Source organism: Polypterus senegalus, chromosome 17 (assembly GCF_016835505.1).
Source record: "Polypterus senegalus isolate Bchr_013 chromosome 17, ASM1683550v1, whole genome shotgun sequence".
Classification (NCBI taxonomy): Eukaryota; Metazoa; Chordata; class Cladistia; order Polypteriformes; family Polypteridae; genus Polypterus; species Polypterus senegalus.
Window position 1 is genome coordinate 32,959,684 of NC_053170.1, and position 11,348 is coordinate 32,971,031.

General features: G+C 37.1%; 1 protein-coding gene across 1 annotated transcript; it reads left to right on the plus strand.

The window, feature by feature from the left end:
- Positions 1–2,332: 2,332 nt before the first annotated feature.
- LOC120517615 (stathmin-like) lies at positions 2,333–9,272 on the plus strand. Its single transcript, XM_039740030.1, has 5 exons — positions 2,333–2,409; positions 4,655–4,688; positions 7,550–7,722; positions 8,341–8,532; positions 8,828–9,272. Exons 2-5 carry the CDS (start codon positions 4,679–4,681, stop codon positions 8,885–8,887), a joined length of 435 nt encoding a protein of 144 aa, XP_039595964.1. The 5' UTR covers positions 2,333–2,409; positions 4,655–4,678; the 3' UTR covers positions 8,888–9,272.
- The last annotated feature ends 2,076 nt before the right edge of the window (positions 9,273–11,348 follow it).

Here is an 11,348-nt window from a genome sequence, read left to right on the forward strand (position 1 = left end):
TATGTAAGAAAGGTCAGAGCAGACTATACTTTCTGAGAAGGTTGGCATCCTTCAACATCTGCAGTAAGATGCTGCAGATGTTCTACCAGACGGTTGTGGCGAGTGCCCTCTTCTACGCGTGGTGTGCTGGGGTGGCAGCATAAAGATGAAAGATGCCTCACGCCTGGACAAACTTGTTAAGAAGGCAGGCTCTATTGTAGGAGTAAAGTTGGACAGTTTAACATCTGTGGCAGAGCAACGGGCATTAAGCAAACTCCTGTCAATCATGAATAATCCACTGCATCCACTGAACAGTGTCATCTCCAGGCAGAGGAGTAGCTGTCAGTGACAGATTTTTGTCACTGTCTTGCTCCACTGACAGACTGAGGAGATCGTTCCTCTCCCACACTATGTGACTCTTCAATTCCACCCGGGGGAGTAAATGCTAACATTAATTTTATTTTTATTTTTTTCATTTTTATTACTATTTAATTTAATATTGTTTCTTTGTATCAGTATACTGCTGCTGGATTATGTGAATTTCCCCTTGGGATTAATAAAGTATCTATCTATCTATCTATCTATCTATCTATCCATTCAAATCAGCAAAATGACAAGGGGACTCACATTTTTGCACAGCCAGTTTTTCACATTTGATTTAATTTCATATGTTCCTAGGAAAATGCAAAAACATACCACTGTTATCTTTTTTGTTGAAGGTAGAGTAAACTATTATGCAGGCTGAGAGGGGTTCCCAAACTTTTTCATATGACTATATAATGGATATACGCATCACGCAGATACATTATATACAACATATATAATGTACAAGATACATCAAACGCATGCTGTAAAGCCATGAAAACAAACGACTGAGGTCACTGAAGTTACCGCTCGAGACTGCACGTGAGGGCGTTTCCAGGGATGACAGGCACAAAGAAGTCGCTACCATTGACCAGCAGATCACGGGGGTGTCGGTAGCCATCGCTCCACGCGATATTGCAAGAAAACGAATTAAGATGTGATGTCAGAGATCCACGCGCCACCACCTCGATTCTGCCGCCGTCGGTCACACTTGCTTATGTAATCACACACGTGAGTCTGCAAAGTAGACCTTGTGTCTCGTGCCCCCCTCGGTGTTCTAAATAACACACGGTGGGCTGTCATTCAAAGGCAGAGATGGTACTAGTAATCCTGCCATTTAGTAATGGCTTTAAATTATTTTAACGCGGAGCAACAAAATAAGTTAGTGTGCAAACGAGCCTTCGTCACAGTATTCCAGAGTTTTCTTAACATTACTTCATTAATACCGATATATTCGTGCGATGGAACGGCGACATGTCTCGGCTTCCCTCCTTTCATATGCCGAATCCTCTCGGTATTTCAACTCCAATCGCTTGCGACCCCGAACTAGATTAAGTTCACTTGAGAATATTATGTCGTTTAAATATTTGGTTTAAATTATATATGAAATTTACAGATTAATTATAGTTTAATTACTCGCTGATTTTCTGACAGCGACCCTACCTGTTTGCATCGATCGCACAGAAATATATTAGTGAAACAGTGAAAGGATCGATATTTGATAATCTGTTTGAATCTGGTAGATGAAACGGGAGGTCCGCCTTTTGAGATGAGGCAACATAAATTAGAAGATTAAAAATGCAAGCCGAGTCACGTTTGAGGGATTGACAATATAGATTTGGCTGGAAATACAAAAAAAAAAATCAACTGAGCACAAGTCTTCGCATTGTAAAGGTTTCTCAAACAAGTACATTGTTCTCCAGTTTGTGCCTCCTGGCTAAAGATTTCCACATGCTCTGTGATTTGTATCAGAAGCTTTATTGTCTTCCGATTGAGTCAGACTCGAGCTACACGCATAGGTATCGAACACCAACATGGGTTGAAAATTAAGTCGCATTAAGTATTATACCCGAACTAAACAAAAACTTAACCGTGAAAGCATTTGTAATTGAACGAGGCAGAAATCATGTATCTGTTGCATCCTTAGAAACGCACCGAGCGGTGTTGCTTTAAAAATAATTTGGAAGTGACATATATTAGTTGTGTATATATCAAATAACATGTATTTATGCCGATATTTTATTAAATGTCAACTCCTAAACATATGTATTTTTAAACATTTTAATAGTAGATCATTTATTTGACCATGAACAAAGAGCATACATAGACCCACCCCAATACAGCCCCTTCTTTTTATATAAACCAACGCAAGACTACAGTTCCCAGAAGTCTGCTGATACTGGATGGGCGTGTCTATACGAAAGTGACCAATAACATCCTAGTATTGCAATATCATGTGACAGTTTAGTAGCTTTTTGCGCGAACTGGCAGGTTCGAGAACGGAGAAAGAAATCGGCGCGCGCTGGTGGGGTTGTTTAGAAAGCACTTAGGCGCTCTGCGTGAGAGGTGGGTAATGTGTCATTTAGGGATGCAGTTGCTTGTTTGAATACTTATTGCTACGTATCTTAATACAAAAAAAATATATATTTTTTTTTTAATTAGTTCATGTTAATATCAGTGTTTAATCTGCTTGTTAGAAATTTTTGAGCTTTTCGATAATACCTGTAAGATGCGTGATTTTCCAGTTTGCTAGTTTAAGTCGAGAAACACCTTTGTTTTCCGAAGGGGTGCCTCGAATATTCTAGACAAAGATAACACGGGGAAAATAAGGGGTCTGTGTTCGCTTTTTGGTGTATAATTATTTTTTAACAAATTTCGTGTTTTATTTAAAAAAAAATAAACGCACGTTTTCTAATAATGTGGGGCTTAGGCGCAAAATTGGGCGGCACCGGTTTCTCCCGTAGCAACTCGAGTACCCTCATTCTTTGTGAGCATCTTGACTGTTCGCGTAGCCGATACGGTGTTGCTGGTAGGACTCGAATAGTTCTTTGAAAAGAATATCGAAAGGCTGATAGGATGTGAAATGATTGCAAGTTGGTATATTCAAGTAGCTGGAAAGTAGTGGGAGTGTATTGGGCATCCCGTTGTTCTTATAAAGTGTTAATGGTTTGCTTATCGCAGCAGGGCGCGCCCTTTTGTTTTATTTGTGTGTCTGTATTTTTAATAGGGACAAGGAGAAAGGGGAGGAGGGCAAGAGCACGCGCTCAGCTTTTGTTTTGTAGATTTTTTTTTAAACCAAAAGAAACCTTTGTTCATCAAGAACAGACGTCTGTCTATTGCTTCCAGATCTATATTCGGCATTTCTACTGTTGGATATGCCTCTAGCACTCGTCCTTCCAGATCGGAAATATTGATCAAATATCATTCGCTGACATCGCTGGGCGGATATCAGTTTACAATATCCTTGTATTCGCGGTGTAGTTTTTATTTCCAGGACTACCAAAACTCCTTAAAATAAATAAAGCGATAGATTGTTTTATGCCATTGTTTTATTGTATGCTGTTTTATAAGGCTACCTTCACCATTTCAGGTTATTTTTTCATTGTGGTGTATAATGTTTGAACGTTGGTGAAATCTTGTCGAAATCAATTGCACCTGTAAAGAATGATCCGTTTTGTGCTTTGTCTGTAACACCGTTCTCCAAATGCCCCCCGACCCCCCCGTGTGTTTTGTTTGTAGTGGAGCGCGCGTTTTGAACAGACACGTGCGCATGTGGGGAAGACGCACACACACACTTTTGATTCACTTAAAGCGTGCAGACGCGGGGCGGTGAACACATTGTCGTTACAGTGTGATGGGCTTTTTTCAGCAAGCCTCTTGTTTTGCTTCGCCTATTGAAAATGCTTAAAGGTTACTTAACACGTTTTATGTTGGTCTTTGCTTCTTTGTCTCCAACCTATACAGTACACGCATTGACGGGGTGGTGTGAAAATGAAGGCAATGAGTGAAGGGCACGCTTCACTGGACGCTTTCAAGTTTGGAAACAAAAACGCGGGTGCCTCGGGGTAATTTAAGTTGACTTTTAAAAATTGTTGATGCATTATTAAAATCCCCCGATGTCATAACACAGTGGGTAGTTGCCATGGATTGCTTCTAGGTTAACGGGACCCGGTAATTAAAGGATCTTTTTTTTAAATGTGTAATTTAATATTGTATCCGGGCGTTTGGCGGCACGGTCTCCTGTCGCATCTTTTTTTTATGGAGCAATTACGTATTGGGCGAGACCCTTGGAAAATAAACGAATCGGATTGTAGCCCACTGTCAGTTCAGTCATTCTTGCTCATTAATTTCAGCTTTGCGTTTTTGGTGGTACAGTACAAAGATCAGGATACACAATGAGCAGCATGACTAAGACGGATCTTGTGCATTTATGCTTGTCTTCGTGTGAATAATTTTGTAAAGATGGACTTCTAAATGCTAGATACAATTTGGCGTTAACTTGGAAATCTATCCAGTCTACTGTAATTGCAACAGATGTTCTTGTCTGAGTTTAACACGGTTTTCAAACTGACTGATGCATCTATTCCCCTTTATTTTAAATGGAACAATAACGCTGGTTTATGATTTGACAAACAAAAGCAAAAGTAATTCAATTCACAAAGTTTTATTTTTGTGAATGCAAGTTTTTAATTATTCTTACTGGATTCTTTGTTTTTTTGTGGGTTTTTTTTTTGTGTAAAGGCTGTTCATACCACTTTCTGCCATGATTGACTGACTGGTTTGTAATTTTCTTATGCCTTTTTTTCTGTAGGTATCTGCAAGTAGCTTGAGCACCATGTCTTCTGGTAGGTACCAGTGCCTCGTAAAGGTAGCGGTGCACTGCTTGCCCGTTTTTAAATTGTGTATTTAATGCTTCTTGAATAACAGTTTGTAGCTTTTAGTCAATTTGTCATGGGTAGGAAAATATATTGTAATGGAGCTGAAGTTTATGCCTGAGTATCACATTTTTAAGCATCTGTGAACACTAAAGATTTTTTGCTTTGTGTCTTAGCCCAAACTGATTATTTGATTGCTATCCTTGAATTATAATGGGTTAGTTTGAATTGGGTCATGCTAATAACCTGCTTTTGCTGGTTAAACTCCTATTCTATATTAATCCAAAGTATCGGTTACCTTTTCAAAATGATTATTGTAAAAATTGAAGAGGAGAACTTTTTCAAATTTTTAATTGAAAACTTTTGAAATGTTTGTCTTTTAACCAGTGAAAGGTTTATCATCGTGGGGGTGTATGAAATGATCAAAAACTAAAATGGTGTAACATAAGCTATGTTTTTGAAAGTCATGTTTTGAGCAATGGAAGTATATACTCTGACAAAACCAATCAGTACTGCCTAGTGGTTATATCATTTTGGGCCAATTAGGGCTTTATGCCGTGTTTACTTCAAGTATGTTGTGTGTATGTGTTTTTTCCCTCTCCATAACATTTTACCCGAGCACTGAAGATGTGCTTTACTGGAAAATAATCGGAGCAGAGAAAAAGCTGCATGAAGTTCTTTCTTTGTTTAAAAAGTGGTTCACAAGTTAAAGTAAGATTGCCAATGCATTTAAAAGTTGTTGTTCTTGGGCTATATGGAATGTGTTCAGATACTGAAGAAAAATTAAGTCTTGAGTTTTTCATGTGAGCACAGGTTTTAGTCATCTTTGGAAGTGAAAGGGAGTTGTATTTCAAAAGTATGAATGTTACTTGCCCCCAATAGAATTTAATGTTCAGTAAGCTATATTCACAACATGTTTGTTCATGGGCAACTATGGGCAACTATAGTCATGTATAGATGTCCGATTCCCTTGACCTAGGCATGTATTGCAACCTTGTTTCACAAATGGAGTTCAAACTTGGTATATTCAGTGGAGTGGTGTAGTCGTACATTTTGTATCACTCATGCCAAAAGTCCTGGTATTCAAATATTCTGCAGTATTTTCATTTTTAGTCTAAGTTGGGGATACATTTTGTTCTGGTGAGTTCAGTGCTGGTCACAAAGAATAAAGTTGTGCAGGGTCATGTTTTTGTTGCCTTGGGAATAATAGGACACCAGAAAAGCATTAGCCCGACTCCCTCATAGTTTGGGCTGATGTATAAAGACCATGAGCACCTCTTGCAAGGACCCCCAGCATTGTTACTTCATACTTGTTTTACTGGGGTGTTAAATTTAAAGGATCAAGTATAGAGAGGAAACTATTAAACACATTTTTTAAACCACTTTGATTGTACTTAAGGAGACTTAATTATAATGGCCAGTGTGAAAACCCACGTTCAGAAGTTGCTGTATTCAGTTGGTCCGGTTGTGTTCCGTCTTTATTGGCTTTAATTCAGTTAGAGAGCTCAAAGGTTTAAACAGTCTTGTCCATATAATTCAGTGCAACTTTGTCACAACCTCAAGTTGAAACCCTCCTTGGACAGTGTGCCTTTGGATATCAGTTGATTTAATTTGTACGCTAACCCTGAACCTGCTAACCCCCCCCCTCCCCCCATTGGTTTATGGCCTTGCGTATGATATCACAGATAATATCACATAATGCAATGGAACCCTCTGTGATCAAACAAGCATTTAATTGCAATCAACATTAGTCGCAAGTACATTTTAACAGGTATAGCAATAAAGGTAATTTAGCTATATCTAATGAGTGGTCCTTTCAACTACATTTTAAGTGATTTATCCATTTGGGGAATTTAAGTGCCGATTTACTTTCTAGCTCAATCTTGAATGGCACACTTGACATCTTTGTTTGACAGTGTTCCATGTTGACTATGATTAAAATAAGAAATCCCCTCTATTTCCCTTCCTAGTGCCTGTCTTTTGTGTGTACTCGGTCTGCTGGAGTTTTGTTAGGTATTGATGCTTCAGGGCCTTGCAATTGAAAATTATTCTGTCTATTTAGCCTGCATTCTAGCTTGAATTTGCTGTAGTACTAAATTGAGTGTTGCATGCTACCATTCAGTAAGACATTTCTAATCTTCCTGGTTAAGAGAACAGATAAGGCCAGATCTGAACTATTCATTTATATGGTGGTCCCCTGAAAAAATCTCTCTTCTCCTTGGTGTCATTTAGTTGACTGCTTACTGAAATAAAATGAGTTCAGAGCCTTGGAATGAAGTAAGTCTGCTAGAGCTTTATTTTTAACAAAATGAATACAAAAATGCAATCCAGTCCAAAAAATATACACTAACAATTAGAATATTTTCAGAAGGTAATCTACATTCAATCCCCAACCAACTCGAAGAACAGAATAACAAATTACGAGAGAGAAGCAAGCATGAGGATTTAGCCCCATGAAAAGGATTATTTCTGCTGCCCGGTTTTTGCACGGGTAGTTGAGTAACTGAATCTCTGTAAAAATATCCCCTATACACGTACAGCAAGTATTTCAGGAGTGTTCTCATTTGTCTGCCCAATAGATTTTCTGTCCCCAACTTTTACACTGCTGAGGTTTAGGGAGTTGGAGATTTGGATCCCAGTAATCTCTTAACATTGTAGTATACAAATAATGCAGATTAAGAGACTCTTCACAATAATGCAGGTGTGTGGAGTTAAGTTGCATAAAGGTATAGTGAGTAGAAACACTGCCATGTCTTGCAGCAGCTGTGATAATTAGCAGATCATTGTTTTGTGTTTTCATATTCATCCCTGCCTGTCTTGTTCTCTCATAGAAATTCAGGTGAAGGAACTAGACAAGCGTGCCTCTGGTCAGGCATTTGAGCTGATTTTGAGCCCAACAAATGCAGAAGCTATGCCAGAGTTTCCCCTCTCCCCTCCTAAGAAGAAAGATCTTTCTTTAGAGGAGATTCAGAGGAAGTTGGTGGCTGCAGAAGAAAGGCGTAAGGTATTGATCCTCTTGTGTTGTAGCTTTTCATTAAATGTTTAGTATAAAAATGTAATTTCTTGTAAGGCTAAGCAAAGGCTTCTTTGGTAATGTTCCTACATTAAGGCAGTTTTATAGTTAGCTGTGTTAATGGAGGATTGTGAAAATTTGAGCATGTACTGCAAGTATAGTGCTTCCTTGCTTTAGTGTGGGGTTCAACCCCCCCGCCCCCCATTATGGAAGTTGCAATCCCAGTCATTCTTATTTAGATTTATTTGAAAAGTATTAAATATTCTGTTTGTAAATGTTTGTTTGCACTGTCAGATATTCACTGTACATTAGTAAACAGTTTGTAAATTGTACTGGAGTTGGTTTCTAGTTATCTGTAATTTAATTCATGTCATTGAATAAAGTGTTTAGAGGATATTTGTTACCAAAATTCAGGTGGTGGTTGCTTTCATTTTGCATATTTGGGACTTTATCCTAAGTGTTGACAATTTTAGAGAATTTTTGCTATATGAATAATCACTTTTTGCCTTTGATTATTAAAGTATGAGTCACATTGTGAAACCTATAGAATTAAACTTGGTAAATTGGGTTGCTGGTGGAAACTAAGGATTTTCTTTCTCTGTGCTTTAGTCTCATGAAGCAGAGGTACTGAAGCACTTGGCAGAGAAACGTGAGCATGAGAAGGAGGTGCTCCAAAAGGCAGCGGAGGAGAATAATAACTTCAGTAAAATGGCAGAGGAAAAACTAACCCTGAAAATGGAGGCCAATCAAGAAAACCGCTCTGCGCAAATGGCAGCAAAAATGGAACGCTTAAAAGAGAAGGTAACAAACCTTTATTTGGAAACTTGAGTTTTTTTGGAGGATGTAACTTGCTAAAGAAAATGTTCATAGCACCTATGCCGTGGTTCTTAGCTTAAACAGGACATTGTTACTTATTTTAAATATTTTGTCTTTCTGTAATTAAACACCTGCACTGCTAAAACCAAACAATTGCACAGACTACTTCAACAGTTTAACAGTTACAGCCCATTGAAGTGTGTTACAATTTGTATTAAAGTGCACTTTTAGGTGATGCATTAGAAGTGTTATTAATCATTTTTAAATTCTTTTGTTTCAGGACAAGAAAATTGAAGAGGTCAGAAAAAATAAAGAAACAAGAGATGGCAGTGACCAGTAAATTTTGAAGTCTGGGGAATAAGGGGTTTTCTACATATCCAAAGATTTTTTTTTTTTGGTTCAATGGCCAGTATTTTATTTACATTGGCAATCTAGCTCATTACTGCCTTTTATTCCACAAGTGGTGATAAATGGGAGATGGTTTCCACTTCTCTGTACTAGTTGCAGTGCTCTGCCGTAGATGATCCTTGTTGCATCCTTTTTACCTGTAGTACCCAACTACAGCTGTAACTTCATGTTTACCAGAAAGAAATGGCATGTGTCTGATGTATAAGGTGGTATACACACTCTTGTCACATAGTGCAAATGTAATTCTTTCTGTGTAAGTGTAAAATGTTTTGTTGATCCTAATAAAAAATCTGCACAGACTGGTCCATTTAATTATATTGGCTGTCCATTTTTAATGTGAGTTTAATACAACTCTAGCCTTCCCATAACCCTTTATAAATCATGCTGCAATCACTAAAACTATTATCTGCATGATAAAACTTTAAGGGAACAGTGAACTCTTGTCCAAAGTTGCCTCATGTACCTTCAAGACAGAACAAGGAAGGTCTGTCTTAAACTAGATATTTACATTTGTAATTGTAATGGCATGTTTTCTTGCTAGTGTCAGTATTCTGAAATGCTGTACATGTTTTAGAATGGGTCAAAATTAATTGGTAACATTAACATTGTATTGAAGTTCGGTGTGCTGTCATCACTTAAGTTTTAATATGGTGATGTAATTATTCCAGTTCAAAGAATACTAATTTCATTTTCAATTTAAGTTAATCAGCCACTACCAATGATGAGCTAAAAGAAAAATTAACACAATCCTTCTGTATAGACTTACAAATCAAGAAAGAAACAACATGCTGGATTGAATGGATGGGCAAGATTGTTCTGTTAAACTGTTTAAGCTTACAAGTTTGAGATGCTTTTCTTTTTGAAGCATTTAAGTTTTCACAAATGTACTCTTAATTGTTTATAATAGTGCAGTATGTCACAGTAACTTTATAAATACCTGTACTATTGTGCAGTCTGTTGCACTAAACTGCCTGTTGATTTTTAGGAAAGCTTTTTAGGTCTCCAAGCCTGACATTTCTTATGGGATTGGAAAATGACTGCAATGTTAATGCTGTATACAAAGTAAGCTTAATGTTGCTTTTGATTACTTGATCTCAACTATATTGTGGTTGGGGGCTTTTCAGAAGTGCAATATCAGTGTGGATTGCAGGACAAAAATGGGTGGGGGCTGGGAAGAGATTTGCTCTCAACTGCATATTCATTTTTAAATAACAGGTTTTGAGATTGTTTCCTTATGTTAGCCTGCCACCTAGTGGTACTTGTTGCAGCGAGACTGAAGGTTAGTGTGAAGTACTTCATTGTTACCTTTTCATTTGATCCTCTTCCCCCTTTTTGACCTATGTCTCCTTCCTGAAATTGGGTGGCTTTTAAAGTAAAATTTGTGACTCTTTACTTCAGGATCTGTAAAAGACTATTAACTTCAGTTTATCCAGACTTGTACTGACAGGTTGGTATATATCTGACATTATATTATACTATTATATTATACAATTGTGCTCTGAAGTTTTTTTATGAATTTTAAAAATACCTTGTCTGTTCCATCTTAAAATAGGGCTTAAGGTAACCCGGTCAAATGCTTAAACTCAGCAGACACAGTGGGGAAAATGAGTATTGAACGCATCAACATTATTATTTTTTTTTTTTTCTCTCAGTAAATATCTCTCATGGGGCTATTGACATGAACTTTTCACCAGATGTTGGTAACATCCCAAGTAATCAACACATACAAAGAAATTAAAACAAAGTCCATAAATTGTGTAATAAAGTGGAATGACGCAAGGAATAAGTATTGAACACGCTTACTGAAATTTATTTAATACTTGGTAGAAATTCTTTGGTGGTAATGACGGCTTCAAGATGTATCCTGTATGGAGAAACTAGTTGTGTGCATTGCTCATTGTCTTTAAATCTTGAAGGTTCCGGGGGCCTCTGCTAATGAACTCTGATCTTCAGTTCTTCCCATAGATTTTTCAATGTGATTCACGTCGGGTAATTCACTGGGCTTTTCTACCAGTTTTTTTTTTTTTTTTTTCCCCTCTGAAACCAATTTGAAATTTTCCTTGGATGTGTTTGGGATTATTTCCTTGCTGAAATGTCCCCCCTCGTTTTATCTTCAGCTTCCTGGTAGATGGCAGCAGATTCTTATCAAAAAAGGGGTAAAAAAAAACCTGTCTACTTTATTACACAAGTTAATTTATGAACTTGTTTTCATTTATATATGTATGTATATGTATGTATATGTATGTGTATATATATATATATGTATATATGTATGTATATGTGTATATATATATATGTGTATATATATATGTGTGTATATATATATATATGTGTGTATATATATATATATGTGTATATATATATATGTGTGTATATATATATATATGTGTGTG

Excerpts from the sequence above, each read along its gene's own strand:
- LOC120517615 (XM_039740030.1), top strand. Across the intron at positions 7,723-8,340 it reads CTGCAGAAGAAAGGCGTAAG|TCTCATGAAGCAGAGGTACT; the intron begins GTATTGATCCTC and ends TCTGTGCTTTAG. Across the intron at positions 8,533-8,827 it reads TGGAACGCTTAAAAGAGAAG|GACAAGAAAATTGAAGAGGT; the intron begins GTAACAAACCTT and ends CTTTTGTTTCAG.